The 26574-nt window shown below is 43.8% G+C and overlaps 1 protein-coding gene across 4 annotated transcripts; it reads right to left on the bottom strand.

Moving 5' to 3' along the window:
- Positions 1-25508, bottom strand: tbc1d4 (TBC1 domain family member 4). 4 transcript variants are annotated; one of them, XM_022740404.1, is made up of 23 exons: positions 24418-25508; positions 18352-18480; positions 18032-18269; positions 17542-17786; positions 16339-16428; positions 15701-15805; positions 15416-15548; positions 15192-15283; positions 14905-15015; positions 13563-13685; positions 12973-13032; positions 10690-10907; positions 10075-10218; positions 7451-7608; positions 6274-6486; positions 4516-4677; positions 4263-4421; positions 3894-3994; positions 3630-3773; positions 2366-2525; positions 1997-2166; positions 976-1152; positions 1-258 (listed from the first exon to the last, which is right to left on the bottom strand). In XM_022740404.1, the coding sequence occupies exons 1-23, from the start codon at positions 24814-24816 to the stop codon at positions 28-30; spliced, it is 3762 nt and encodes a 1253-aa protein (XP_022596125.1). In that variant the 5' UTR covers positions 24817-25508; the 3' UTR covers positions 1-27. The 4 variants fall into 4 exon arrangements, with proteins under 4 accessions (XP_022596125.1, XP_022596127.1, XP_022596128.1 ...); XM_022740406.1 differs by lacking the exon at positions 10075-10218; XM_022740407.1 differs by lacking the exons at positions 3630-3773; positions 3894-3994; positions 4263-4421; ... (14 more) ...; positions 18352-18480; positions 24418-25508 and adding an exon at positions 2943-3016.
- Positions 25509-26574: the final 1066 nt, after the last annotated feature.

The raw sequence follows: 26574 nt of genomic DNA, 5'->3' as shown, positions 1-26574 counted from the left end.
CCCCCCCCCCCCCCCCCCCGGTTGCCATCAGGGCTTCTTGGCTGCAGTTTTGGCTTTCCCGTTGGGTCCTGTTTTGATCTGGGTCATCTCCACATCTGTCAGGGTGTCAGGGGGAAGGCACGAGCGCATGCGTTCAATGGTCTTCTGGTAAGCTGCCCTCTCCTGCTCCAGAGAGCGAATCATGTGCTTCATTTTGCTCTCCCGAGAAAGGAAGTTCTCCACGCTCGTCTCCAGCGTCTGAATCTTCTGCCGTGCAGCCTGGAGGACACAGACATTGTACCTCACAAAACACAGGGTATAACACAAAGAAAGAAATTTGGACAGAGGGGAGATTTTTTTTTTTTTTTTTTTTTTTTAAAAAGCTCAGGAGATACAAATACTAAAAAGTCAACTAGAAGTTAACACTAGTGTGACTTTGTTCTGGGATCCCATTTAAAAAGCTCAACAATGAAGTGGAATCAAACATAAATGTAGTTAATACAGAGCCAGTGGCTTGTTTAAATCACTTATTTAAATACTGTAGTAACAGTTATCCAACACCATGATACTGACAGTCCACTGAATGTTCTCGGTCGCATCAGAGATCACAGCAGCTCAAAACTTTCATTAATGTGAGGACCATGAGGTGTGACTTCACCAGATTTGCATACTGTTGATCAGTATACAGTATTTTGACATGTATACAGCTTTCAATTCCTTTGTCTTTTCTATCATTTCCACAGTGTTTTTAATCTTATATTTTAGCGCCATCTATGGGTAGTCTGAGATACTACCATCAGAAACTACCGTGGATGTGTAAACAACACGACAGAGTCCCTCACCACCAGTCCATCCATCCAAAGAGGGAAGTATAAACTGATAACTTAATAACTTCCTAATGTAACTGTTTCCCAAAATCATTTAGACTAATGTTTATCAAAGGTGATGGATGAGGAGATGGTTTCACCATGGAAGTCGGATCCTTCTCTTCCTTACCTGAAGTTTTTCCAGCAGGTCCATGTTCTGTTTCTTCAACTGCACGTTTGTCTTCTCTAGTCTGTCGAGCCGGTCCGAGTCGTCAGGCAACGGTCCGGCATCCAACATCTCATCCTGAAGGACGTGGTACTCCACCTCATAGGCATGCAGCTGCTTGGAGATGTCCATCTCCATTACCTGGCAAACAAAAAAGGTCACACATCAAGACAGTTGCCCTGCAGTAATAAGTTCACTATTTACTCCTGTTAGCATAGTGTCCAGCTGTTTTGGTTAATTATTTAGCCCTTTTCTTATATTAAGGATATATATTTTGTGACCAATTTTAAAAGATTTACATCTTCACTGGGAACAAATGGGTTGGAGGCTGAGAAGCAGGAAACTAACCCCTTGTTGGTTTGGGTTTTTCCATGGGATTTGTTGACAAAAGAAAAATATCTAAACTTACCCTTTAATGTTAATATGCTAGATAATATTTACACAATTAACTGACAATCAAATCTGAAAAACTGACATCTAAAATTGAGTTTTAAAAGTAGACTATTGTAATAAAACTAAATTGGACTTTTGACGACTGTGGATGAATTTGGTATTATCTTAAAGACTGCACAGAGGGAAAGCAATTCTTCCTCTATATGCTGTAAATACGCATTAAATCAAAATGCCATTGATAAAGTTTTATTTGCAATAACTTTGAAAATAAAAATACCACTTTATATATATATATATATATATGTATTTATTGTTTTGATCTGCTCTCCACTCCATATGAGGCCAGGGTGGAGTAAATGAACTGACAGAGCCTACCACAAGAATGATTACAAGAATAATGTTGGTCTTACAATATGCTAAATAAGTAATGTTGAACCTTTTACAGACCTTTAACACATTTTCCACCATCACAAGCACTGAGGAGCTTTTAACCAGTGACCAACCATGCAATATGTATTACGTTTCCATGGCTCACTGGGCTTAATTATTTGGAAACCTGAGACCGTATTTCATTGAACTTCACACTTTGTACCTTGGCAATGGTCTGCTCCATTTGTGTCTGAGTGAGAGTGGGAAGTGTAGTTTTCAGATAGTCCACAATGCTCTCAAAGCTGTCACACTCCACTATCTCCCCCTCATGGCTGCTCAGCAGACAGAGGGCCACTTTAAAGATCACTTCCGTCCCCTGGGCAAATACAAAATCTGAAAAAAAAGAAAGAAGAAAAATAAATAAATAAATAAATAAATTCAAACCACACACACAAGCAAAACACTAATACTTTACACACTTTTACCTTTAAGCTTTAAGCTATTTAAATGCCAGCCTCTTTAGAAAATAGCATTGTGCTGATAAGCATTTGTGTGTGAGCAAACGCAGGGGGCCATTATTCTAAAAATATACCAAAGATGCGAGACACGAAGCCGAGAGGGAACTGCGAAGCGAAGAGGGTGAGGAACCACGGCGCTGCGTAGAGGCTCGGGCAGATCTCGTGCTCCTCGAAGTGATTGTACAACTCGCGGTGGTAGTCGTGTAACAGTCTGGAGAGCTGGTACATCTGAACCTGGGATAACACAGACACACAGCGTGCACAGGCATAAACACTCTCGTATTAAAAACACATATATATATGCACATACAGGTCGAAACAAGCTGTGCCAGAACAAATTGGCGTATCTGGATCTGCAAGGGAGAGAGTATCACAGCGCTAAAAACAATTACCAGCTGTCAAATGAACCTTTACCCAAGCTCCTCTAGTATTGCCAGTGTTGTCTTAGAGACTTGCTCAGACACGCACACGGAGGGCCAAGCATTTGACGAGCAATACTAACTCTCTTGCAACACATTACAATGACCCTGACAAGTGCGCCAGTGGAATGCACGGCAGACAGAAAAGAGAAGCAGAAGTCAGGTCAAACTAAGATTAGCCTGTTATCAGTCTTTAAGTTTCCTGACAGTTACATAAAAACACAAACGGTACCTTTATGTCCTCGCACTAAACCCGCTGCACAGAGGAAGAAACAAACAAACAAAAACGGCACAAATCCCTCTTTTGAAAAACTTTGGGTCGGTCTTGCGGCGTGAGGGAGAACCAGCTCTCGGATAAATGGTTACCTGACACGGATTAAACATTACCACGCCTGCTGACGCTTTCGCCCAGGTGAGGTCAGCTGATGTTTAACTGCAGCTAACAGAGCAGGCACATACAGGCGTGGTTTGAATAAGAGGTGGAGACACTTGACTGCTGTTTGCTCTTGCTGACTAATAAGCCACATAGGTGAGAGGCGAGCTGGGCTTCTTTTACAGCAGGCCATACTGTTCTTAATGGGTTAGACACTTGTACAACAGCATTTAAATTTAAAATGCCACAATGTGTAATGATAGCTCTTTTATTCTTCTGAGCTCAAATGCTCAAATTATTCAGAGCACATGTTTTTGAGAATGAAAAACGGGACGATCCTGTGGTGCAGTACTATGTGTTGCTGTTTAATCCCTGCGCCCTTTGGTCATATCTATGCGTTGCTGTCTATCACGGTGTCTTCTTTGATACTAACAGCGGGTGTGCTTGTTATGTCTGTTGTCGATCCCTAAATGATCTTGCAGGGATGAAATGTAGAGGGTTCTGCTGCTGTGTTGAACTGGTCCTCGCACTCATTCCACTACTCACCTGCAAAGACACCATGTCAGGTCTGTACTGCCGCCTGATGCCGAGGTCATACATCAGGAACTTCAGCATGTCAAAGGCCTGTTCCTCGCTCATGTGCAGGAGCAGCACTCCAGCCACGAAGCTGATACCCTGGCAGTAGCCAACCTGTGTGGCACAAAAATATAAGAGCGCACGCCACGTACAACCAGTTTCATGACATTCGCCACCACGTTGACACGCCAGTGAAGTGATTTACTGCGGGGAAACAGGATTATGGTTCTGTACCTCTGTATCCAGCAGAGAGTAGGCTTTGAGGAGGTTGTAAAGGGAAAGCTGCCCTGCACCCAGCTGGGCTGAGAAGTACTGGTGGGTGGGGAAGGTCCGGCCTGAGGGGGAGGGAGACAGATGATATTTAGCTAACATGACAAGAAGAGGCAGTTCGCCAATGAATAAGTAATAGTAAGGAGAATAACAACCAAACTACTTCTCCTACAACACCTACAAATAATCACAGCTTCTACTCATAGAGCAACTGAGGCTGAAGTTGTCTTAAAACTTCTTCCTTGACATGGATCAGTCTGAATAATTTTTCCCATGTCTGAACTAAATAAAACCCCCTTTTTTTCTTTTTTTTTTGTACAGTCGTGTGCACACCTAGATCCACCAGAATAGCGTGCTGCTGTGCGGTGAGCTGCTTCAGCAGGTCATGGTAGGGGGTGTCCGGGGCATGCTGGCGCTGGGGCAGCCTTTGACGCAGCCGGTGCTGATGGGAAAGGAGCAACCAGACCTCCCCGCGCCTGCTCTTGGGAACACCTGCACACAAAGATGAAGATTATATCTTCACTACCCCTTTCTCTCGCTTTCTTTCGCACACAAAAACTTAGACACACACACACACATCTATCACCTTGGCAGAGTGCGCGGTATATCTCCTCCTTGTCTTGTGGGACTGTCGTTCTGCCTGGGGCGGTCAGTTTTCTCTCCCACAATGCCTGCGCGTCTTTGGAGCACTGGCCCACTTCCTGGTAGTTGAGCTTCATCTTGCGGATGTGCAGCTCATCTCTGCTCGCTGCAGAGCACCCAACAGAATCAAAAAGAGATGACACCGATGAAATGAACACATTCAACATCATTTTATCGATTAAGATTCTCTCCTCGTGGCAGAAAACCAACACCAAAGACCAACGAAGGAGGCTGTACTAGAAAAGTATGAAGCCCTTCTGCGTTTGCTTTGGTAACACAGAATGTACCTGATTAAAAAAAGATGTCAAATCTGAGAGCAGCACCTTTTGCCACCAGTTACCATGGAAAGCCTACCATGTAAACACAAGCCACAATACCCGCATTAACATCAAAACTCCATCTTCACTATGCTGAAGTCATGAGAGGTACAAAGGACAAAAGAGACAAGAACACCATGAAGTATGATCGTCCCTGAACATGCAAGCAAAATAAGCTGAATTGAATGAATATAATAACCAACACCCAAAATCATGCAAACCATCTGCCTTGATCCCAAGGGGCTCCCTTTGTATGGCTTACCTTCTATTGAAAACGGTTATTCACAGTTAGGTCCTCAGACCAGCATTGGTGTCATAGTAACAAACAAAGGGAAAGAGATGTATTGGTATAGTGAATCATTAAAGGCCACACATGGCAGGTGCATCCCAAGGCTAAAACTCTTTCACTCCATCTGTTCCCTGGGAACAACATGTTAATGTGAAATGCTACTACATCATTTACAAGATGGAGTTTATATCATGCAACTTCATTTTAAAGATCTATTTCTGATAATAAAGAAGCTAATTAACGGTCCCAACTGGCCTCTACTTCCTCTTCTCCTCTCTATCCCCCCTCTTGTCTCCTGTTAACTTCCTGTTAAGGGACAAGTGGTTGTGAGGAGAGGAGTGAAAAAAAGGAGGAGTGCTAAAAAAAAAAAAAAAGTCTTTGGAATGCACCCTAAGTAACCTTGGCCATTAGAGGGCGATGTTCTGTCAAAGCTACTGTATATCCTGTTATTTTACTGAACTCTGAACTAATAGTGCTGCTACTGTTGTCTTCTCAAAAAAAAAAAAAAAAAGGAGAATTAGTTTGCATGCTCTTTAACCTACTGAGTCTATGCATGTTTGTGCATCTGCGTTATGTCTGAAACGTGTGTCAGTATGCAGGACCGCAACGTTTAGCTCTAAATATAACTGTGCTCCAGAATCCCAAACCAACACGGCAACGTTTGACCTCTCAAAATAAACAGAAATGAAAGCTTAAAGAGTCGCTTACTTCTGAGCCTTCAATCCCTGTCCACGCTCATAAAGCCTCAGCTGGGAACAACAAGACTCCAAGTGTCAGAGAGTGAAATTTTGATGATAGGTGAGGAAAAGGGACAAGAGTGGAAGCTCCCACTGTGATAAATTTCTTCATAGGCTGATAAATCTTAACAATAAGAGCCAGTGTGAGCAGATTTCAAAAACTACAGCCTCATGACAAATTATAAATACCAGCTGTGTCTGCAGAGAAACTAATGCACTAAACATCAAAGTGAATGATCTGGTCGCAAACAAGACTACAGACATTGTGTTCTTCATTTTTGTCAGTCATGTGACCAAAAGAGGGATTTGTTCAAGGTTGATTATCATTCTTTATATGCATAGTAGTGACTGATACTCACCCTCCAGCCTCTGGTTCTCCTTCTCCATGCGCAGCAGCAGGATCTGCTGGTGGATGGCAGTCTTCCATAGGGACCGGTAGTCAGCCCCCTTCTTCTTAGGCCTCCCCCCAGACAGGGGGTCACCCGTCGGCGACAGCAGACGCCCGAAAGGGTCCAGACTTGAGTCCGAGGAGCGAGGAGAGAGAGGCAGCAGCTCCCTTGCATCAGAGTGATCTAAAGCATCAATTAAAGTACACATGGAAAATAGATTTTTAACTTTTTTTTGTATGAGCAATGAATCTAATAACTGTCTGATATCAGCCAACTCTGCATCACTACAGAGCTTTCCAGCATCTTCTAACTTGTTGTTTGGGTTTGACAGCATATTCGTTGTATGGTTTAATCTACCACTCTCATCAGCCCTGTTTCCTGCAGCAGCAGCAGCCACTGTAACCCATTGTGATGCTAACTGAGCAGCATCAAACAACAAACAGATGTAGTGACTAGCTGGTGAAGCAAGTGGACCATTTAAAGAGCCAGATTTGTTTCTCAGGAGTTGGTGGAGACAAAACCGGGGCTACAGAAAGAGTGCACATATTATCGGCACTGTAAAGCATTTTGGATGAAGGCGTATAAAATGAAAACCTGTATTAGGGATGGGTGAGGATCTGTGCTTAACAACAACAAACACAGGCAATTCAAATACGGCTGCTGAAGTCATGTGACCGGTTTTCTCAGCGCAACACCACTTTTATTCTGATTTGCCTTGATAAGGTGCACCACTGCACTGAAAGCAGCATTTGCAAAATAAAAAAAACAATCACACAAAGCATGACTGACAATTTTGTGATGTTCGTTCCAAGATTCACTGAATCTGAGAATAATCTGCTCGCTACATTTCTTTAAGATTCCCTGAGTGAGCTAGGAAAGACTATTCTAAAGACAAGAACAGGTAGGAGGATTACTGTTGCATTCATCTTACAAGGATGAAGTGGGAAAATACCTCTTTCCTTTCAACCTTTACTGCTTTCCACATGTATTATTGCAATTTTAAAGTCAGATGTTTCGGAAAGGAAATTTCACAAGAATCAATTGTTCCTTCTGCCTCATACTCATTTTCTATGCACTATTCAGACCTTATTCATTGTGCATCATGTTGTGCCTTGCCTGAACTGCTAGAGGGATTTTGTTACCAGACCTGGGTGCTGCATGGATGCGGACGGCTTATTCATCGGCGAAGCGACTCTCAGGAAGATCTTCTGTCTCCAGGAGACCCTGCGTGGGGTCGGAGGGAGACCTCCACTCACTGAGTCACTGCTGCACCCAGACAGGGTCCTCTTCCTGCCTTCCCCATTGCTACGAGAGAGGACAGCAGCGTCACAGACACCCGATAAATCAGTCAGGTGTCATCTGACACCAGCGCTCCTTCAGCACTCTTTTACAAAATGCAGGCACACACGTACTCATCCTTCAGTACATGAGCACAAATACTGATCTCATCTCACACTTAAGAAACCTTATACAAGCTTCTCATCTCAGCTTCTCCGAGCTGATGAGAAACGTTCAAGATTTACCTGAAGCACACGGATGAAAAACATGCGCCGATTCCCGATATCCTTGTTAATAAAGCAGCAGTTCACCATTAGTATGTAAAATGACAACAAACGTCAGCCACACAAACAGCCAAGAAGTTACTTTTTTAGTACAGAAGAAAACTTGAGCTGCTTGGGGTACTATTACTAGTATCTCTATTATTAGTATCACTTTTGGTTCACATTTACATCGAATCATTTGGCAGATGCTTTTATTCAAAGCAACTAAAGAAGTGCACAGCAAGTGCAAGTTAGGCATAGTATTGAGTCATAAATGCAAATCTTTAATTTCACACCTACCAACTCACTAAATGTGGGTAAAAACTAATTATACATTAGTAAAAAAGAAACGCTTGGTCAGTGCTCTGCCAAATCTTAAAGGGCCAATTTTGATGGTGCAAACAGTGTTTCATCATATGTGCAAAAACAGTGAGGGTCTGTGAAGTCCGCCTGCTGTTTGTTCTAACATGCTGCATGTGTGCTTTATGCAGAAGAGTTTGTGGTATATAATAAGTCAAATATCGTGTTTGCACCATGCAACTACCAAACCCTACAGCAACAAAACTATTTTTTTTTTTTTTAAAGTACAATGAGAGCAGCTTTTGGGCAAGGTTGGGTTGCTTATACTGCACACATGACACTTTTCATTATAATGTAATTATCTGAAATATTACAGTAGATGAACCGTGTCATGGTGTTTGTTCTCTGTTGCTCAGTCTCTTCCTCTCTTGACATTTTGCACTGCAGTTCATGAACAGCAGCAAAATTAAATTTACACATTTATTATATTATTTATTTGTACAAATAAATATGTTGAATTGCTGGCCCCGGATCTACTTTATTTACAAATTACAACCATTTTGGGTCATCAACATTCAGAGTACATTATATTAGTTATATGTTAAAATAAAAATGTTCAGTACTCAAGCAATTTCATGAATACCGTGTACTTCAGATTACGTTCTACTTACATTCAAGAAACAAGGTTTTAATATCATTCACTGAGGCTCACTTGAGTTACTGTAGATAATAAGCTTGATCAGCAAGCAAGTGCCTGCCTGATCATGTGGGCAAGGAAAAACAGGAAGTGACCTTGGACTGAGACAAATGTCACAGAGACAAGGATTTTGCTCTTACAGGCTGTTCTGCACATTTAACATCGCCTCTTTCACAGATTCAAATTCCTCACTTGACACATTACCTCCTCTTATGTTTTCCTGTCAGTCAGGTCATGAAGAAATGTCGCAGAAAAAAGTCACCGGGGTAAAGTAAGCTCACAGCGCAGCAGAGACGCAAACCTGGCTGCGAGTATGTTGACATCTTCGGATTTAAATACCCAGCAGGTCGAGACTTCTCGACAAGTCGTCTTTTGAACCTGCTCTTATTCATCATCGCAGGCAGAAAAAGCATGTCTTGCTCCTTTTGCCGCATTATCAATGCAAATGCTCGGGAGATTGGAGCGCTGTCAAAGGAGAAAAACATCCTGTGGATATGACATTTTACAATAGTCGGCTTCCACTGAATCTCATTCATAATGGAAATGTTAACCTTTACGATCTGCCAACCAGACACCTAACCCTGTCAAGGCAGCGCGAGGAGAGAAGATCTAGAGACTGTCAGGCACGTCCACGGCATGTCGCGTTTTCTTGAACATACTATATTAGTTGATTAATTACTGCAGCTGAATATTGACAACAACCTTTCAGAATAAACACATCACTTGACTTGAATCAGCATGATGCTAAGAGTAGCAACCCTAAGGCATTGCGAATACTACTGGTCAGGAGAGGTGGTGGCACAAGTGTGAAATGTTGTTTTATAAAGGCCATAAATCCAGGTTAAATACAGTTTTGCCGTGCAAAAAAATAAAAAAGCTTCAAATTCACATGCAAATGCAACAAGAGAGGGGTGTATCAGCATCCCCTTCAACTTCTGAGTGAAACAGGAAGAGGGCGAGTCCAGCAGCAGAGACGATGGGGAAAAATAAAGAAAGAGCTGGAAAGTATCTTTACTAATAAAAAGTTGCAGTGGATAGACAGGAAAAGAGTACAAAGATACAGGGACAAAAAAAGGCGAGTGTTAAAAGGTTTGACAGCCAACATGTATGCGGCTACTACCATCCCAGCAAAGACCAGTTCGTCCCTCCCACCCATCTCATCCCCTTAATCAAAACCCTGGCCGGTGCGTTTGGCTCTAAGCAGGGGGGTTTTGTCTGAGCACCCCCTCTCACCTCTTGAAACTCCCACTGTCCGCCAGGGAGCCCAGGGAGCCCTGGTAAAAGCTTTTCAGGAAAGTGGGAGCGGAGAAGGAGGAGGGGAGGCTGAAGGAGGACTCGCTCTCCGAAACGCTGCGCTTTCTCAAGACCGCCACGGGACTGGGCGAGCCAAACATGAAATGCCCACAAATGGAAAACAAACATTACACAAAAGAAAAAGCCTTTTGGTCGGAGCACAGAAAAAAAACAAGGAGGAATTCATGAGGGATCAAAACCGTGACAGGAAACGTGTGATGCCATTGTTCAAGGATAGAGGAGCAGGAGGTAGAGAGATTTAGGACTGATCAAAGTGCTGCAAATAGATCACATTGTCTGTGTGCACATCAAAGGTCAGCTAAATATTTAGTTAGTGTGAATCTGATTAAAAGAAAAGCAACATGTTCTGATTTTTTTGAGCACAGTTAGCATTAGCGATATCTTCAAACAAAACAGAAGCTCACCCTTGCAGAAAGAAATTTAGTAGAATTCACTCATCAAAACATCAACTTTTGCATTTTCTGCACTGATCACTCCTTTCTCCCAGAGGTTCAAACTAGCAACGCAGTGACCGACAGGTGAGGTGCGAGTTACCTGCTCTGCAGAAGCTCTGGGTTAACAGACTGCTGTCTGCGCAGCGGTGCCTGTTTGCTGACGCTGGCCGGCTGACCCTCGAAGGAGATGCGTTTCTTCACAGGTGGGTGGCTGAAGGTGTGGGCACGCCGACGGAACTGCAGGCCGCCTTCCGGGTCGTCATCGGGGAAAGCGGGAGGGGAACCCGGAGGGGAGTGACCAGGGGATTCCTCATCCTGCTGAGGAGGGAAAAAAATGTAAGCGGGAGAAAGATGTCAGCGCTTAACTGAAACCCTTCAAGAGTAATTCACATTTATGAGATTCTGATTTTTTTTTTTTTAAATATGGTTGGATTTTCTGATCTATCTGACTCTGACTGAGTGAAAAAAATGGCAGAATAATGACAAGATAAACACATAATACAATCCCAAATTCCACTAAAATATCATGTATCACTATGTAGGTCAATAACCTGGGAATAAGCAAAATGATTCAGATTGAAAATCACTCTAAATGTCTAGTCAAACCACACTAATTCTATTTCAGAGACTCAGCCTGAAGCCAGACGAAACACTCAGTGACTCAAGTTACAGGTCTGCACTCACCTAGCCAATGACACCCCACAGCAAGGCTCAGTCCAGGTTCAACTTTCCTCTCAACACTCTTAGACTTCACTGTTGCTTCATGCCTGGCAGTACAACCCCCACACATCTATTGTATTCTAATGGACAATGTCCTGTGACTCACAGCATCACACACTATTGGCGGGGAGGATCTTTGGCGACGAAACTCCACATGAAAACCCTGCAATCTCCTCCCATCATGCTCTTGGAGACCTCCCTCAAACGCGATATTTGAGTTGCTTTTTTAAATACTTGAAGAGAATTTTTTTTTTTTTTTTTTTAACTTCAAGGTCTAATGGAACGACCTCAAAAGTCCCTGCAATGACAATCACATTGCAGATCACAAAAAGGTCACTTACATCTACCGCACACATGTAAGTCGCACTGAGTAGCGCTGTCAGCTGAATGGCTTAATTGTGATTTGTACATTTGAGGAAACTGATAAGATGAAGTGGCTCAGATCAGACACTCATGCAGCGCGCCGTGTCCTGTGACAGGGCCGAGAAGAGGAAGCCAGGACAGGCATGGCTCAGCAGATGCAAAACAAGCTGGACATCCTGACTTGGATTTCCTGCCTGCCACCGGCATCCTGACACAATCCCCATATGACTACTCACTCGCTTAATGACAGGGCAAACAACATTCTTCTGATTGTTAGAAATAAAACACAAGGGCAGCACCTGAGAGTGAAGAACATCCTTATAAACACTTACTTGGAATTGCTTATGAAACTAACAACAATACCCGCTCTTTATAAGTAGGGTTGTGTGTAAATCTGCAAACACAAAGTTTTGGTGGCTTGGTGGTTTAACATCACAAGCATCACATCCTTAAAGGGCAAACTTCAAAGATTTTACACATCAAAGTCCATTGCGGAGTACTTCTGCATGTGTGTAAAAAGTTATATAAAGCCTTTTGTGGCCTCGGCGGGAGCCGCGTGAAATCTGATGACGAAAAACGACAAGTTAGTTGAGTTAGAAACGCGACCTAGCAGACCTCTGCAGCCCGCTCCTCGTCTCTGCTCGAAGGCTAGAGGCTCGAGATTACATTAGCCGCCGCTAACACCCAAATCCATGACCAAACTGTCAGAGACAGATGCAATGTGGGTAATGTAGGCACTGAGTTTTGACCAGAAAGAAAAATAAACAATATATTTGGTTCTGTTGCATCGATTTTGATCATTTCATCTTTAAAATACATCCTTTGTGCATCTGACAATGTGACAGGAGTGCAATGCTAAATGAGTGGAGTTTTTTTTTTTTGGGGGGGGGGGGCGGGGGGGGGGGGGGGGGGGGGGGTGTCAGTGGGACCACATCACACCCTCACTCCACATTCTGCACAGCAGTGACGCAGTGGAGCCAACAACCCCAAATGGTTCATGGACAGCTCTGTAAACACACTCCCTGCCGCACGAGTCTGTCTTCTGGCCAATGCATCTTCATCATGAAAACTATGTGGCAATAACTAACAGTGCGGAATCGTGTATCCATGTGAGAGGAGCGCTGTTGGCAGCCTCCAACTGCTGACACCGATGAAAGTGAAAGCATGCTTATCTTCCTTTCCTGAGGACAGAGTTGGAATATAACATGCTTTTAAAAGCCACTGAGTAAAAAGTGAGAATTCCCAGAGTCCCCCGAGCGAAGCCCTGGAAACTCTCTGCTTCCTCCACAAGGACACTTACTCTTTCAAAACTGCCAATGCTTCCCATGCTTCCCAGGCGGCCCCGCATTCGGCTGGCACCCTGGTAACAGAGGTGATTACACAATATAAAACAAGTTCTGGAAATACAAATGGAAAAAAAAAAAAAAAACATAAATCATTAACAACGTTTTTACACAGCCATTTTTTCTGTTATTGACAAAAAATAATTGTTGGTATCGTTGGTGATAATAACATTAACAAGTGTTTAGTTTAGTTTCGTCTCTGAGACAATAACAGATGGCAGCAGAGGTGTCAGATTGCCTGGGTCCTTCTACTGAGGAATTATTGTGCTGTCTCACTGGCAGATATGGGTCAATCCAAATCCCTTGTATGGCAGTGGCACAGAAACAACTGAGCAACTGATACAGAGACTGAGCAGGAAGACGCTTGAAGGTACACAGCACAGTGACTATATTCAGTCTGGTGTGGTGGAGGAGTAAGAGGCAGAGACAGGGATAAACTTAGAGAGGGAGAGAAATGGTGAAGATAAAACGAGCAGGAAATTAAATAAAGATGAAATTGGGAGGGGGGGGGCAGAAAAGGAAATGTACTCTCTCTGCTCAGACGCACCCTTGCAAAGATGTTCTCTAGCGAGCTGGTGAGGGAGGTGCGTGCTTTATTCTTCAGAATATCAAGTTTGAAGCGACTGCTGGTGGCGGCGCCGTCTGCTGCTGCCGAGCTGTTTGCTGCATTCTGTCAGACGACAACAAAAGGACAGAGGACAGAGGAAAGATCAACACAGACACGATTAATAAAATGTGACTGCCATGATTAGTAAGTACACAAACTCAGTGTTACCCATACTGTAGCAGACCCACATGGCCAAGGCTGCGGGGAGTAGCCTACGGCTGCTGGTTGCTTCAGTAATAGCGGAACTGTTGTTGGAGCTCTGCCGTTTGAGTGATAATATTTAACATACAGGCCCTCAGGCGAGATCATGGGATAGATGATGGGTAGTGCTCAACTTTACATTTAACATTTGTGGGAAGAGAGCACAGAGGGGTGAGACACTATTCTGAATAAAGTCCTTTTCCCTGTTCCCTGTTTTATTTGATCCATAAGAAGATATATTTGTGGTTTTAAGAACCACAAACCACCTCAATGTAGTTTTACACCCCCTCTCTGGCTTCTCTCTGGAGCTCTAGTGACAAAATGCAGATTTCAGGTAAATGTTCAGAGAAACCAAATCCTGCAAGCCTGGATGGTGGGTCTGGGTGGGTGGGGCTTGGGCCATGGCTGCGAGCGGTGACTGCTTTTGTTGTGACATCACCAGAAGTCTGTAACAGCTCATTTTAAGCCACAGTTTCTCAATACAGACTGTGTGCATTCCCCTGAGCGCGCTTTGACACTTTCACAGTATTAACGTAGCACCTAGACCTGCTTTATAATCAAGAAAGACATGGAAATCTCCATGGAAATTGACTTTTCTGACCATCTCTTTGACCAAGGCTCTTAAAAACCCTTTGGGCATTCACGCTATACATTTTAAAGAAAACGTTGTTTCCGCACTGGAGTGCGAAGCGGCCGGGATGAGTGTCAGCACCTTCAAGTCTGAGGCCATGGTTCTCTGCCACAAAACAGTGGATTGCTCCCTCCAGGTTGGGGGTGAGTTACTGCCCCGGGTGAAGGAGTTTAAGTATCTTGGGATAAAAGCGGTAAGATGGAGCGTGAAATGGACAGGCAGACTCGTGCCAAGTCAGAAATAATTTCCAACATTCCCCCCTATTGTCATGAACTCTAGTAGTGACTAAAAAAAACTGAGATTGCGAACACAAGCAGCTGAAATGAGTTTCCTCCGTAGGGTGTGTGAGCTCAGCCTTAGAGATAGGTAAAGCTGCTGCTCCTTCGAGTCCAAAGGAGCCAGTTGAGGTGGTTTTCAAACATCAGCCCTGCCTACGGGAAAAGTGTTTACCTGAGGGGCTTCTCCAATGTGAAGGTGGGACTTTTGTTTGGTTTCACAAAGGTGTCTCAGATGGAGAATCACCAGCTCGTTCTCCTCTTGGTCTGACTCGGACTTCAGCCTCTGCACACACGGACACACAAACACCCGAAACTCATGATGGAAGGAAAACACTGCTTTGAAGCAGATGCAACATTTGTATAAATACTATATACAACTGTTTCTAGCAACGAATCACCAAAAAACTGTTAATATGTCTCTAGTTTTTCAGGCTTCCTGTAGGCAAAGGCGAACCTCACCTGAACTCGCTCAAAAATCTCCGCCTGCTCATTGTCAGTCAGCTGGGAGAGATATTTTTGGATGGCTAGCTTCGCTCTGGGTGGATAGAGACCTAAAAACAGAAGAGGAAATAAGACTTCTCTTCCATCTTGCTTTAACTCTGAGAAACAGGCCATGCATCAATATATTCATAAGTCAAGGCGGAGAGCAGTGCAGGATGTGTGACTGCGTTCATGTGGCTTACCTTCAATCCGCTCGCAGAGCTTGTGCAGGTCATGCATTGGGCAGGCTTCACATAGCTGGACCTGGGTTTTGTTGCTTTGTAAGGCTGCTGCTGTAGTGAAGGCCTGCTTCAGCGTCAGCATCACCTCATCTACCTGACACACACAGTCAAACGTGGGGAGAAGACACAGACACAGACACACACACACAAAGACAACACAGACATTTTAGGGGAGATTACAATAAAAAAATATTGAGTGAAGATAAAAAGCTGAAGTGATTTTCAGTGATGTTCTGTGCGACTCACCAGGGACTCACTGGCACACTGGAACACGTAGCAACAATACTGACTGGGACCAGGCTCCGATTGGTCCCGACAGATGAAACCAAAATGGTCGGTCTGCTTGATGCCCTGTGTCAAAGTCGAGACAAACAGGAAACTAGAATAAATCTCAGCGAGGGAAGGCCATACTTCTGTATCTGTGTATTCAGTCAAGCCTTACAAATGATAAAATAAAACTGAAACTAAGAACAGCACATGTCACTGACACCATAATGGCTCTCAACATTCTCCATTTCCATTTTCCATTCAATTAGTAAAAGCACCATTTTGCTCTTACGAGACACTGCATTATCTTTATGCAGGACGTCCATTTAAAGGAATGGGATTGCATCGAGCAGTAATAAAAAAAAAAGAAAAAAAAGAAAAAAAGAAAAAAGAAAAAAGGGAACGGATTTCTACATCACTGATAAAGATGTCATTTGCCATCAAATTAAGGATTGAACATAAAAAGCCTGCTGCACTGTAAAGACGGGCACTAATGTATTAGATGTCTCGGAAAGCAATGGATGAAATTAGTCCGACCTTATCCACTGAGTAGGACTGCAGCAGAGACACAAGAGAGAGGCTTTTAGTGTAAATACGACGAGTAAAAATAAACCAACCTGACAGCAGGATGAGATATCTTTGAAGTTCTTCTCCAGCACCACTGTTTTACTGTCTGGACTTATGAGGTTTACTTCAAAACGCCCCACCTGTGACACGCAAAAAGTGTATTTTGGTCAGACACATAAAAAAAACAATAACATGTTCAGGCTGTTTGTAGATCATGAATATAATAAGAGGATAGCAGTGACACGTATCTCATCACAACAACTATGACTATTCTCAGACCTGTTCAATGACATAAACACACTCACACACACACACACACACACACACTCAAAATCAAGGTCAACAAGTCTGCACCAACGATTTTTCCCATAATTGACTGCTAAGTAGAGTATCATATTGAGCGTTGTGTTCTAGTTTTTAAAATTAGCTTCATGAGGAAATGGGCATGGTGTGTGAGGAATGGCAGCTGGCTCACTCAGCAGCCCCGCATGCTTTTCATAAGGCGGCAGCCATACGTTTACACAGGAGTAGCGCCGCGGTCACAAATTCTACTGGGGAGTTACAGCCTCTTTAACTTCAAGCGGCAACACGAGGGCCGAGCTGGTCTGTACTTTATAACTGCCAGCGCACGTGCACATAAAAATGATTTGCAGTAATGAGAAGCTCAGAGGGTGAACTGAGCAAGCACCCAAGCTGCTGTGGCAATCCGCACTTAGGCTAGCAAGCATTTGGTTTTCTGGTGTGACAGGTGGGATCAAGTTCTTCAAGACAAGTTATGACTTGGAACTAATAGAAAAAAAACAAAAAAAAACAAACATCTTCTCACTGACAAAGGAGTATATTTAAAGTTCTGCCCATAAACCTCATAAACACTACAAGTTTGGACTCAGTCCAAAAGAGAATAAAACATCCTTATGACTCAGATCAACTGTAAATTGTATGTTGTCCATCTACACCACAATCACACAGAGTACTCATTCATTTTAGTTAACTGCAAATGACTGTAATTCAAATGTAACAGATCTCTCAGTCCAGGCCGAGCACTTGAAAGCATACTAAGCCATAGGTTTTAACGAGAGGACATTGCTGTGATGATAAATCTTCTCGGTGTCAACGGCCTGACAGTTTGCAGTCAGCCAGTAAGCTGGACTCAGAGATAAGATGCCTCTGAGCCGCTGTGCACATTCTGAAGCCAAGACATCAGCAAAACTGCAGCATCAACATTGCCACTTCGTGGAAATGTTTGTCTTTACCTGGAAGAGCATGGTGCGGTTCTTGTCTGCATCAGACGGCTGAACGTGGTTTGGTGCGCTGGCATGTCTGCGGCGTGTGGGGCCCTTGATGACGCCTTCCCCTGGCTTCTTCTGCAGACTCCCTGCCAGGCTGCTGCAGCGCGTGCGAAATTCCTGAGGCTCCTCAAATCCAGAGTCCTCCAGGATGCACTCGGGGAACGCTCCTCGCAGGCTGCTCTGACTGGCACTATTGGAGAGGCTTTTACCTGTGTATCCGACACAGATACACCCGAGTGTTTATTTAGATTCATGTTGAAATATGATAAAATGAAAGAATTTCGAGCGGTAAATCTGCCACTGGGATAATGTGCCGTGCGAGAATGGTAAGCTTGACAAGCGTAGCGACGGTAGCTAAGGACTGGGAAGCTTCAAGAGCGTGCAACCGAGCGTCGTAAATCTCTGACTAAAGCTACTTGCTGATTCAGCTTTGACCTTTTGTTACTGCCTTTACCTCCACCTCTGGTCACGTCCTCCACTCCAGGAACTTCTGGGTCTTCCATCCTCTCATTCAGAACAGAGGAGAGTGGGTCTGCTTCTTCCCCGATGAGGAACTCTACAGGGGCGTTCTCCGTGGACCCTCGCTGACCGTTCAGCAGGCGCAGGCGCTTGCGCTCCACCTCATGCTGACGAAACTTATCGATGCAATCATCAATGAGGGTGGATGGAGCCTTCTTGTGCCCGACCGTCACCTGGAATCCAACGGCATCCATTCAGTGACCTTGTATAAATGGAAACACACCATATATCTGAAGCGTATGCACAGATTCATACCTTGCCACAGTAAAGCACTTCAAACTTCTGGGAGTTATAGAAGGCCTCGTCAGCTTCCTGTTTGGGCCTGGCATCTTCCTTTAGGGCGGATTTGGACACTTGGCGAATGCTGCTGACCACTTCAGGGACCTGTAAGAAAGGAGAGAAGAGAGAAGGGATATGATGAATAGGAAAACGTTAACAAGGAAAGTCATAACAAAGGAGAAGAGGAAGTGAGGTGGAACCAAATACCAGGGGAGATTTTCTCTGCGGCTCATCCTATCATCCAACTCACCACATTAACATCAACAGCAATAACCCTTATTACCTAGAAAAGTTCAAGTAAAACGCCCAAATAGAATGTCCTCTGCAGCCTACAGTGAACCACCCTTCACATATAAAATAGTGCCATCATATCAGTACAGGTCTAATGTAGACAAACCGAAGTCAACACAAAACATGAAAACTATGTTTATATGGCATTTCCAGTTGGCTCAGGAACTTGATCTGACAGGCAAATTACATGACCTGACGTAATGGCTAAAACCAAATACAGTAAAAGGTTTGGACTAGCATAAGCTAGTCAACAATAGAGACAGACTAAACATTACAATGGAGTCAGAACAGGGCAGCCAGCCAGGGAACACCCACACTCTGTGGGACAGAAGACAAAAGGAAAGAAATCAGAGACTTGAAGGTCACAGAGCCCGTTTCTGCTCCACCGTGTTAGACACTTGCAACTTGTTCAACACCTGCAGGAGCAGCCAGCGTCAAATAGGAAATGTATTTTTTGGTAACTTGCCTCCAACAAGTCAAGACAGAAAATATGAACAAATTCTTCAGCAATACTTGAGAGTGCGAAAGGCAATTCAGTTTTTAGGCACTTTTTGCAATTGAGAGCAAAGGGGAAAGAGAGCAGTGAATTATTGCTTCACTAAAATTTTTGGCAGAGTGCTCCCTGAAAAGCAAGAGTGACCCGAACCAGGGCCACAGCCAAGGTCAGCCAAATACTGTGTTTAAGACAACAAGGAGCGCTAAAGCAAACAGTGGCTGCACACACTGCGCACACCTCCTATGGTATCCGATAAGAGCTGCGTACTGACTGAGCAAACATATTTAAAATGTAGAGTGGGGAGGGAAGTTATGCAACAATATACTTCAGAGGTGTGAGCAGAACTACATGGAAGCGAGAGGGGCAGACAAACAGGAAAGGAAAGACTGTGAAAGAAATAAAACATCCTGAGAAAGTCTGACCCTGCTCCTCACAGAAGCCCGTTCATGTACAAGACACAGAGATGAAGTACTTGTCCGCCATATTGCTGCTGTGGCAACACGAGCTATTTTAAAGCCCCATTTTTCCAAGTCCCTGCCTTCCCAAGGGCTGAGCCGTGCATGGCTGGTGACAGAGGACTGTATTGAGATGAGGAAGAGTGCAGGTGATGGGGGCAGCGGGTTCTTGGTCATACATACTCAAGCCTGTTTTTCACTCAAACACATCTCTGACCTGTGTGAGTCATTTTCTAACTGTTAGCTGCCTTATTTTTCAGGAACCGTCAAAGAGTGTTTTGAGATACTGCAGACCTAAAAGCCGCCAAAACCAATGTCTGCACCAAAATATCAGCACAAAATCACTTAAAACGTGTGCAATTCACCAGGTGTGAAAACACAGTAGCTTTGCGGGGTAAAGGGCAGTTCTGCGTTGGCGAAAGCAAGTGTTGACACTACAAGGTCGAGATAATTCAGAGGCCTTAGCGGCTGAGAATCACAGCTGCACTGTCTGTTCTGTCACACAATTATGTGTCCTGCATCACTTTACCGCAGAGGAAAAAATGACAGCACTTTCTTAACATTTAAAGGAGCTGCTGGATTATACATGAGTAAGATGACGCCACAGTACCATTAATTATTTGTAGTCTACCCAATACAGAGCCAGCAGAGGTGCTCATTCCTTGGGTGGAGGCAAGCACAGACAGGCAGAACGTTGTCAGGGAGTAAAGGCAAAGCATGTGTGTTTCACTGGGAACCTATTCAAACATGTCCTCCCACTCCAATGGTTCTTCATGCTGGTTTTTATGTCTGATTTTCACCTATCATTGCCTGGCTTTATAAAATAATATCAGCAACACTGGTTGTGATCCAAAGCTTGTCTACATAAACCAGCGGCCAAGCACGGCTTTAGAGCTTAGGAGAAAACAAACACAAGGATTGTCCTCTCTGAGCTGGTGGAGTCCTGAGCACTCTGAGCGCACGGCTCATGTAATGTCAAACCTCCCTACAAAAGGCCCTAAGAACATCTGATCAAACAGTCGCTGGCACGGAGTTCTGCTGCCCTTATCGGCACCGTTAGGTCCAACCACAGGGAAGCAGTGATGACCCAACACACTCGCCCGCATGATCTGCGATTAGGCCTCATTAGACACACAGGTTATCACTGTGTCAATAGAAGATAAGGATGAAAACAGACAGAGACAGAGAAATGGAAGTCCGCATTTCAGACCAGCAGCAATACAAGATTACACGCTTTTTAAGTTAAAAGTAATCGATGTAAATTCTTGCGGAATTACTGGAAATACATTTTAAAAATTCAGTTACAGCTAAACTTCCTTCGTACAAAATTCAAACGTCTGATTTCAACAAGTTAAAAAGAATTGAATCAGAAACTATGAAACTATGAAAAGCAACAAAAAAAAAAAAGTTGCTTATTATTAAAACTTCAAAATAAATATTGTTGCTTTAGTACACAAAACTGTGTTTATGTGCCTGGAGCTCCGATTCATTCTGAAAGCACTTCACTGTTGTCACGTTTGTATCCAAACCTCACTACAGCTACTGCCCTGTGTCCTCCCAGTGCTTTTCCATGTGCCTGAGGGAAACCTGCGTGCCTCAGTTTAACAAAGTTTATGTCCCAACTTAAAACAGAGCAAGACAAAGGCTCTTGTGTCACCTAAACATGGGGCGGGAGCTCATATCAGAGCTGGAAATCATTGTGTGTCAAGACAGCAGTGAAACAACCTGGCTTTTCCTTTCAATCCGTGCAGTTTTATTTTCTTTTTCTTTTCTTTTTTTTTTGGGGCGTCAAAAAACACGTGATTTTTCCATGGTGTACATCTGTATTATGTCATTATAAACTGATAAAACACCGCCAGTTCTCTGTTAGTACAAGTTAACTCTCATGATTTGCTGACAATGTAAAAGGAACTTACTTAATCCTGTGATTTGCATGGTCAATGTACAATAAATCTAAACAGAATTAACTGCAAATAATGGAAAGTATTGGCTGTGACAGTGTTTTGTGATAATATGGAAGCTAATGTATCCCTGCTTGGATGTGACATGGAACAATATTCTATTCACTGTTGAGGATGACGGCACTCTGTCAGACTCTATCATGACAACCAGATAACAATCTGTGGTCTTTCATGTCTTGTTTAGCAAGAAATGTGATCATGTTAACAGATAGTGACTGGGCCACATCACCTGCCGTGGCTGACAAAAGGTCAGCACAGGTGTGACAAAGGACAAGCTTGTCAACACCACGCAATGGCGGCAAATGGAAAAAGTCACGTTTGTGCTTTATGATAATACAGATGGATTGAAAAAAAGAAAAAAAAGATATCCATGTGACCTAGTGTAAAAGCTGATAGGCAGACAATAATGACCTTTCATCCCACTTTGGCTTTGAAGCACATGAATGTCTGATGTCATGTGCATCACTCTTGGCCCGACTTGGCTCATGAGCGTGTCCCACTGTCACTACGTGCCACTGAAGGATGAACAGCACTCGCAAGTCAGCAGAGGGTCACCCAGTGAGTGAGGCCACCGTGGTCCAGTTCCAAGTCAGAGCAGAGGTGGAAAAACACACCCAGGGCTTGTGGTTTACACTGTACAGGATCAGACTGTATGTCACTGGCTTGATAATGGCAATACTGAGTCAGGTTGAGTCTGTGTTAAATTTGTGCCTGCTGCCAAGAGGCTGTAAATGAGTGTCCCACACTCTGAGCCACTTCAACGGTTACATTTAACCTCTAAACGACAGTGTTTGTTTAACTCACTGTTTGATATTACACTGGCAAAATCTTATGTCGGGCCTGTTGTCATGGATACCTCAATCAAGAGTCCACTTATGTTTGACTCTTAAAAAGAAAAATGGCCAGACCTTATGCATAACCGATTACAGCTGGATCAAAAACCTTTATAACAGAGACGAGGACTGAAGTTGTTTTTCGAGTTGAGGAAGTCAGACTTGATTGTCAGTGCCCGGCTTTTCAAAACAAAGGAACACACATCCATGTCTACGTACAGACTTGGCTTTTGTTAGCATTTCTTCAAGTTAAACTCCATTTATTTCTATGCACACAAGATATACTAAACTGCAGTTGAGCCAACTTAGCTTCTCTGCCCTTCAAGACATCATGTATGTCATTTTATTTTAACCTTTCACATCATATTGCTACAGGCCAGGCGTCTTTCCTCAGGGTTTGCACAATGTTCCCCTGTCATGTCCACAGCTAATAATAGATTTGAAAACACGCCTGTCGCCCAAAAATAAAGCAATAATTTATCATGTCTTGAAAATCAGCTTGGCTGAATAGAAAATCCACAGTAGCACAATAAGAATGGCTGTATTATAAACAGGAAGTACCTGGCAAATAATCAAATCATCAACAAGGACTTCAGCAGGATGTTGTGTGTGGCAGCAGTGAATAACCCATGCATTCCACATGGTCCACCTTGCACATGTTACTTGCTTGCTGGCTGCCAAACCAGTTTTTGTTGCGTAATAACGCTAGGCGAGGTATGTTCAAGATGCCGTTCTGCCTGTTGCAAACATTTGGGATCCAAGTACAGAGGCCAGACACCTTGAGAGTGTGTCTGCCTTGAACTTGGTGCGTCTTCTCAGTTTTGACTTACAGACACACTGCTTGCTCAGGCGCCTGCACATACCACAGGAAACATTATACAACGCAGGCACATATAAGACTGATGCAAAACATTGTGCATAACACATTATTTCTGTTTGTGAACACCGTCTGTGAAGGTTTCCTGGTTCGTTGCAGAAACAAGAACGACGTGAACAAGTGTTTGACACTTCAGCTTGTGTTACAGTACATTACGAATCACGTAGGCACAACCCCAAACCACATGATTCATGTGTTTACACAAGAAAACACAAGAAAACTTCACTACCACAAACTCTCACTCAAAGCTTGCACATCAGTGCCACTGGGGTGAGCTCTTGAGCATGGTGTCAAACGCGTACAGTATAACCTAAAGTGCATCTCAGCAAAGACGAAAAAGCACAACTGCACATTGATTTTCAAACACTGACTCCCACCTTCCTGATTTTTGACTCTCTCTTTGACCACAATTTGCTTTATTACTCAAGAGTGGCGTGCTGATCAGCATGTAAATGTGCTGACTCGATATTGTGTCTATACAGTTGTGGTTGTTATCACACCATAGGCACCAGGGAGATGTCTGATCCCCTGAAGAGGAAAAGCACAGGGATGGATTAACTTTACCAAAAATCCAGGGTGCTCTGTTCATCATCCTCTCTGACCGCTGGCCTAAATACTTAATACCAGAGCAAACATGTTTTGACTATTGACTAATCTGCTGTGTGTTTGAGATTAAATGACACAGTTGTCACCTCAAGGAGATTTTCAATTCAGGCTCTGCAGGGCATTCCTTTGTTTTGTGTTTACAACAAAAGCAAGATTCAGGTCATCATAGATGGGTGATCATCACTGTAAATCATGAAATAATGTAGATTTATAAATCTCATATAAAAATATATCTTATTTATGAGCTCCATAAATAAGACTTTTAATTTGAAAACCCTTAGGCATTCACTCTAAAAAAAAACCTAGACATTACAACGAAACAAATTGGACATATGAGCAGCATATGAGAGGTCAATGAAACCTCACATTGGGTTTATAATATTGCAGAAATACTGTACAATTCAAAGTGAATTACACCACTGATGCGCTTGTTTTGTCAGTCTGTTGTCCTTGGTATGAGGTGCGCTCCCTTACTGTTCCTGGCACAGCTGTGAGGGTATTTTTGGCACTTGAGCAGGCCTACCTGGTTGGGGTCGCAGGCCTTGAAGACGTGACAGGACATCTCGGACTCGGGGTTGTCAGGCTGACCCCGCAGGAGATAGGCAAAATAGGTAAGGTCATTGCTGTTGTGAATGAAGCGAGAGATGAGCTGTGCTTTGTGCTCGAATATGAAAACTGAAGAGTTGTTGCTGCTGGAGGGGACACATCGGACGAAGTGGGGGTTGAGGACCAGCTGAACTTCCCTCGGCTGCACCGCGGGGCCGCAGTCGCCTTTCTCGCTCCTCCTGCGGATCTCAGCCACCAGCCACGGCAGCATGGGCAGGGTGGTCCGCCTGTCCAGCGAGGACCAGCCGATGTAAGTCAGCGCGAACCTCCTGTCCGACTTCGGGGGGTTGTTCTCCTTCTCATCCTGACTCTCCATGTCGACCCAGCAGACTTTCGGCCGAGGCTCGTTGACAGCTTTTGCGGGACTAAAGACTACTTCAAAAAACAATACCGATGTACCATTCCTTGCAACCAAGGTCGTGCGTAGTTGTGGTTAGTTTGCAACAGTTTCCATGTCCACATCCACAGTGAAAGTTCATACAACGAAGCGATTAGCTACGTGCACAACATGTGCTCGCCCTGTGGATCAGCTACAACACTCCATGTTATCCAAACCTCTCCAGATTCTCTCCACGATGGACTGTTTCCCCTCAAGGATTTCAAGTCAATTTACTTGTATATGGTTGTGTATTTGTAGTTTGCTCCCTTGCTCTGTTCCTCCACTGTTTGCATGGGCAGTGAGTCAAACGCTCAACAGTCCTGTACTGTACTGTCCCAGCCAGGCTTGCTTGCTTGCTAAAACGTGGCTTTGGATGGCTCCTGTGTAAACACAAGTCGCCCAGAGGAATCTGATTTCTTTGACGTTGCTCCTGAGCGCATAACGGGGCGACGCATTTACACAGTCCCAGCCCCAAAATCCCGCCTCACAGAAGCTCAGCTGGCACGGTCGCACTTTTCTTTCTCAGCGGTCTATAAAATACATACATTGATGCTTGTTTATCGCCTTTTAGTGCAACCTCCCGATTGTGGGTGATCCTTTCTTCCACAACGCCTTGGAGGCGGAGCAGCTGTCCGAGTTGATGATCCGCCCAACCATCCCATGTGCTGGGGGAGTGGGCAGGGCAGAGTCGCTGTGCGAAACGTGACATGACGACGCTCCGCCTCTCTGTGTTGGCAGCACAATGATCATATGCAATATTTCATGAAGGCGGTTTACAACTATCTGTTTACACGCAGCCTGTGCTGAATCAGTTTTGGACAGCTGTGATCACATCTGATATGCATCATGCACTAGATTTCCATGTGCCATCTGCCATGAATCTGCCTATCCCAAAAATAGTAGCTTTGCCATATATAACCTCATCACTGGGGCAGTAGCCACCAGAGTTCTGCAACCTACCAATCCCCACACTACTGATGAAGACTATGAATGTTCACGTTTTTACTGTGGAGGAATTTCATACTGCAGGACAGGCCACCAAACATACAAACACTACGCCCCAAAGCCATATTTCATGAAATCCTGTGGTTGTATTTTTGTTTCTTGAATGTTGACATTATATTCAATCAACTGTCTAAAATGCATTGCAGTGGGAATTGAGTCAAATCTAAAATATCATAAACATCAATTTAAAAGAAATCTGCACACTGGATAATTAAAGCATTGGTCAGTATGCTGCAGACCCTCTGGACTCCCTACCAGAACAAAGAGAGATCCTCAGACACCCACATCAGGAACCAGTTAGGATAGGAAGTCTATCCAAAAGTACCTCAGTATTATTTCTCTGTGGATTCTGTCAGATGGTAAACCGTGACACTAATTTACAGATTCAATTGATTTAGTGTATAATTGTTTTTACATCGATTTGCCACGAGATGTGAAGTTGTGGCAAATAACCCCCAAAAGGGTTTAGATTTAATAGTCATTAGTTGTGTCACTGTTGCATCACACACAAGTGATGATGGGACAAAAAAAGGCAAAGGCCAACTCAGAAAACGGAGTAAGCATTTAACAGTTACCATGGAAAACACAAACAGCAAAAGTCTTCAGTCATTAGCAGAAAGCACAAGGACTGTAAAAAAAGTTCACATGCTGCATTTTACTGAGAAGCTTTTCAAACTAATGACTGTGCTG

The sequence above is a fragment of the Seriola dumerili genome, unplaced genomic scaffold (genome assembly GCF_002260705.1).
Source record: "Seriola dumerili isolate Sdu_G_001 unplaced genomic scaffold, Sdu_1.0 BDQW01000052.1, whole genome shotgun sequence".
NCBI classification, from domain to species: Eukaryota; Metazoa; Chordata; class Actinopteri; order Carangiformes; family Carangidae; genus Seriola; species Seriola dumerili.
Note: the sequence above shows the minus strand (reverse complement) of the source record. Positions and strands in the feature narration are given on the sequence as shown.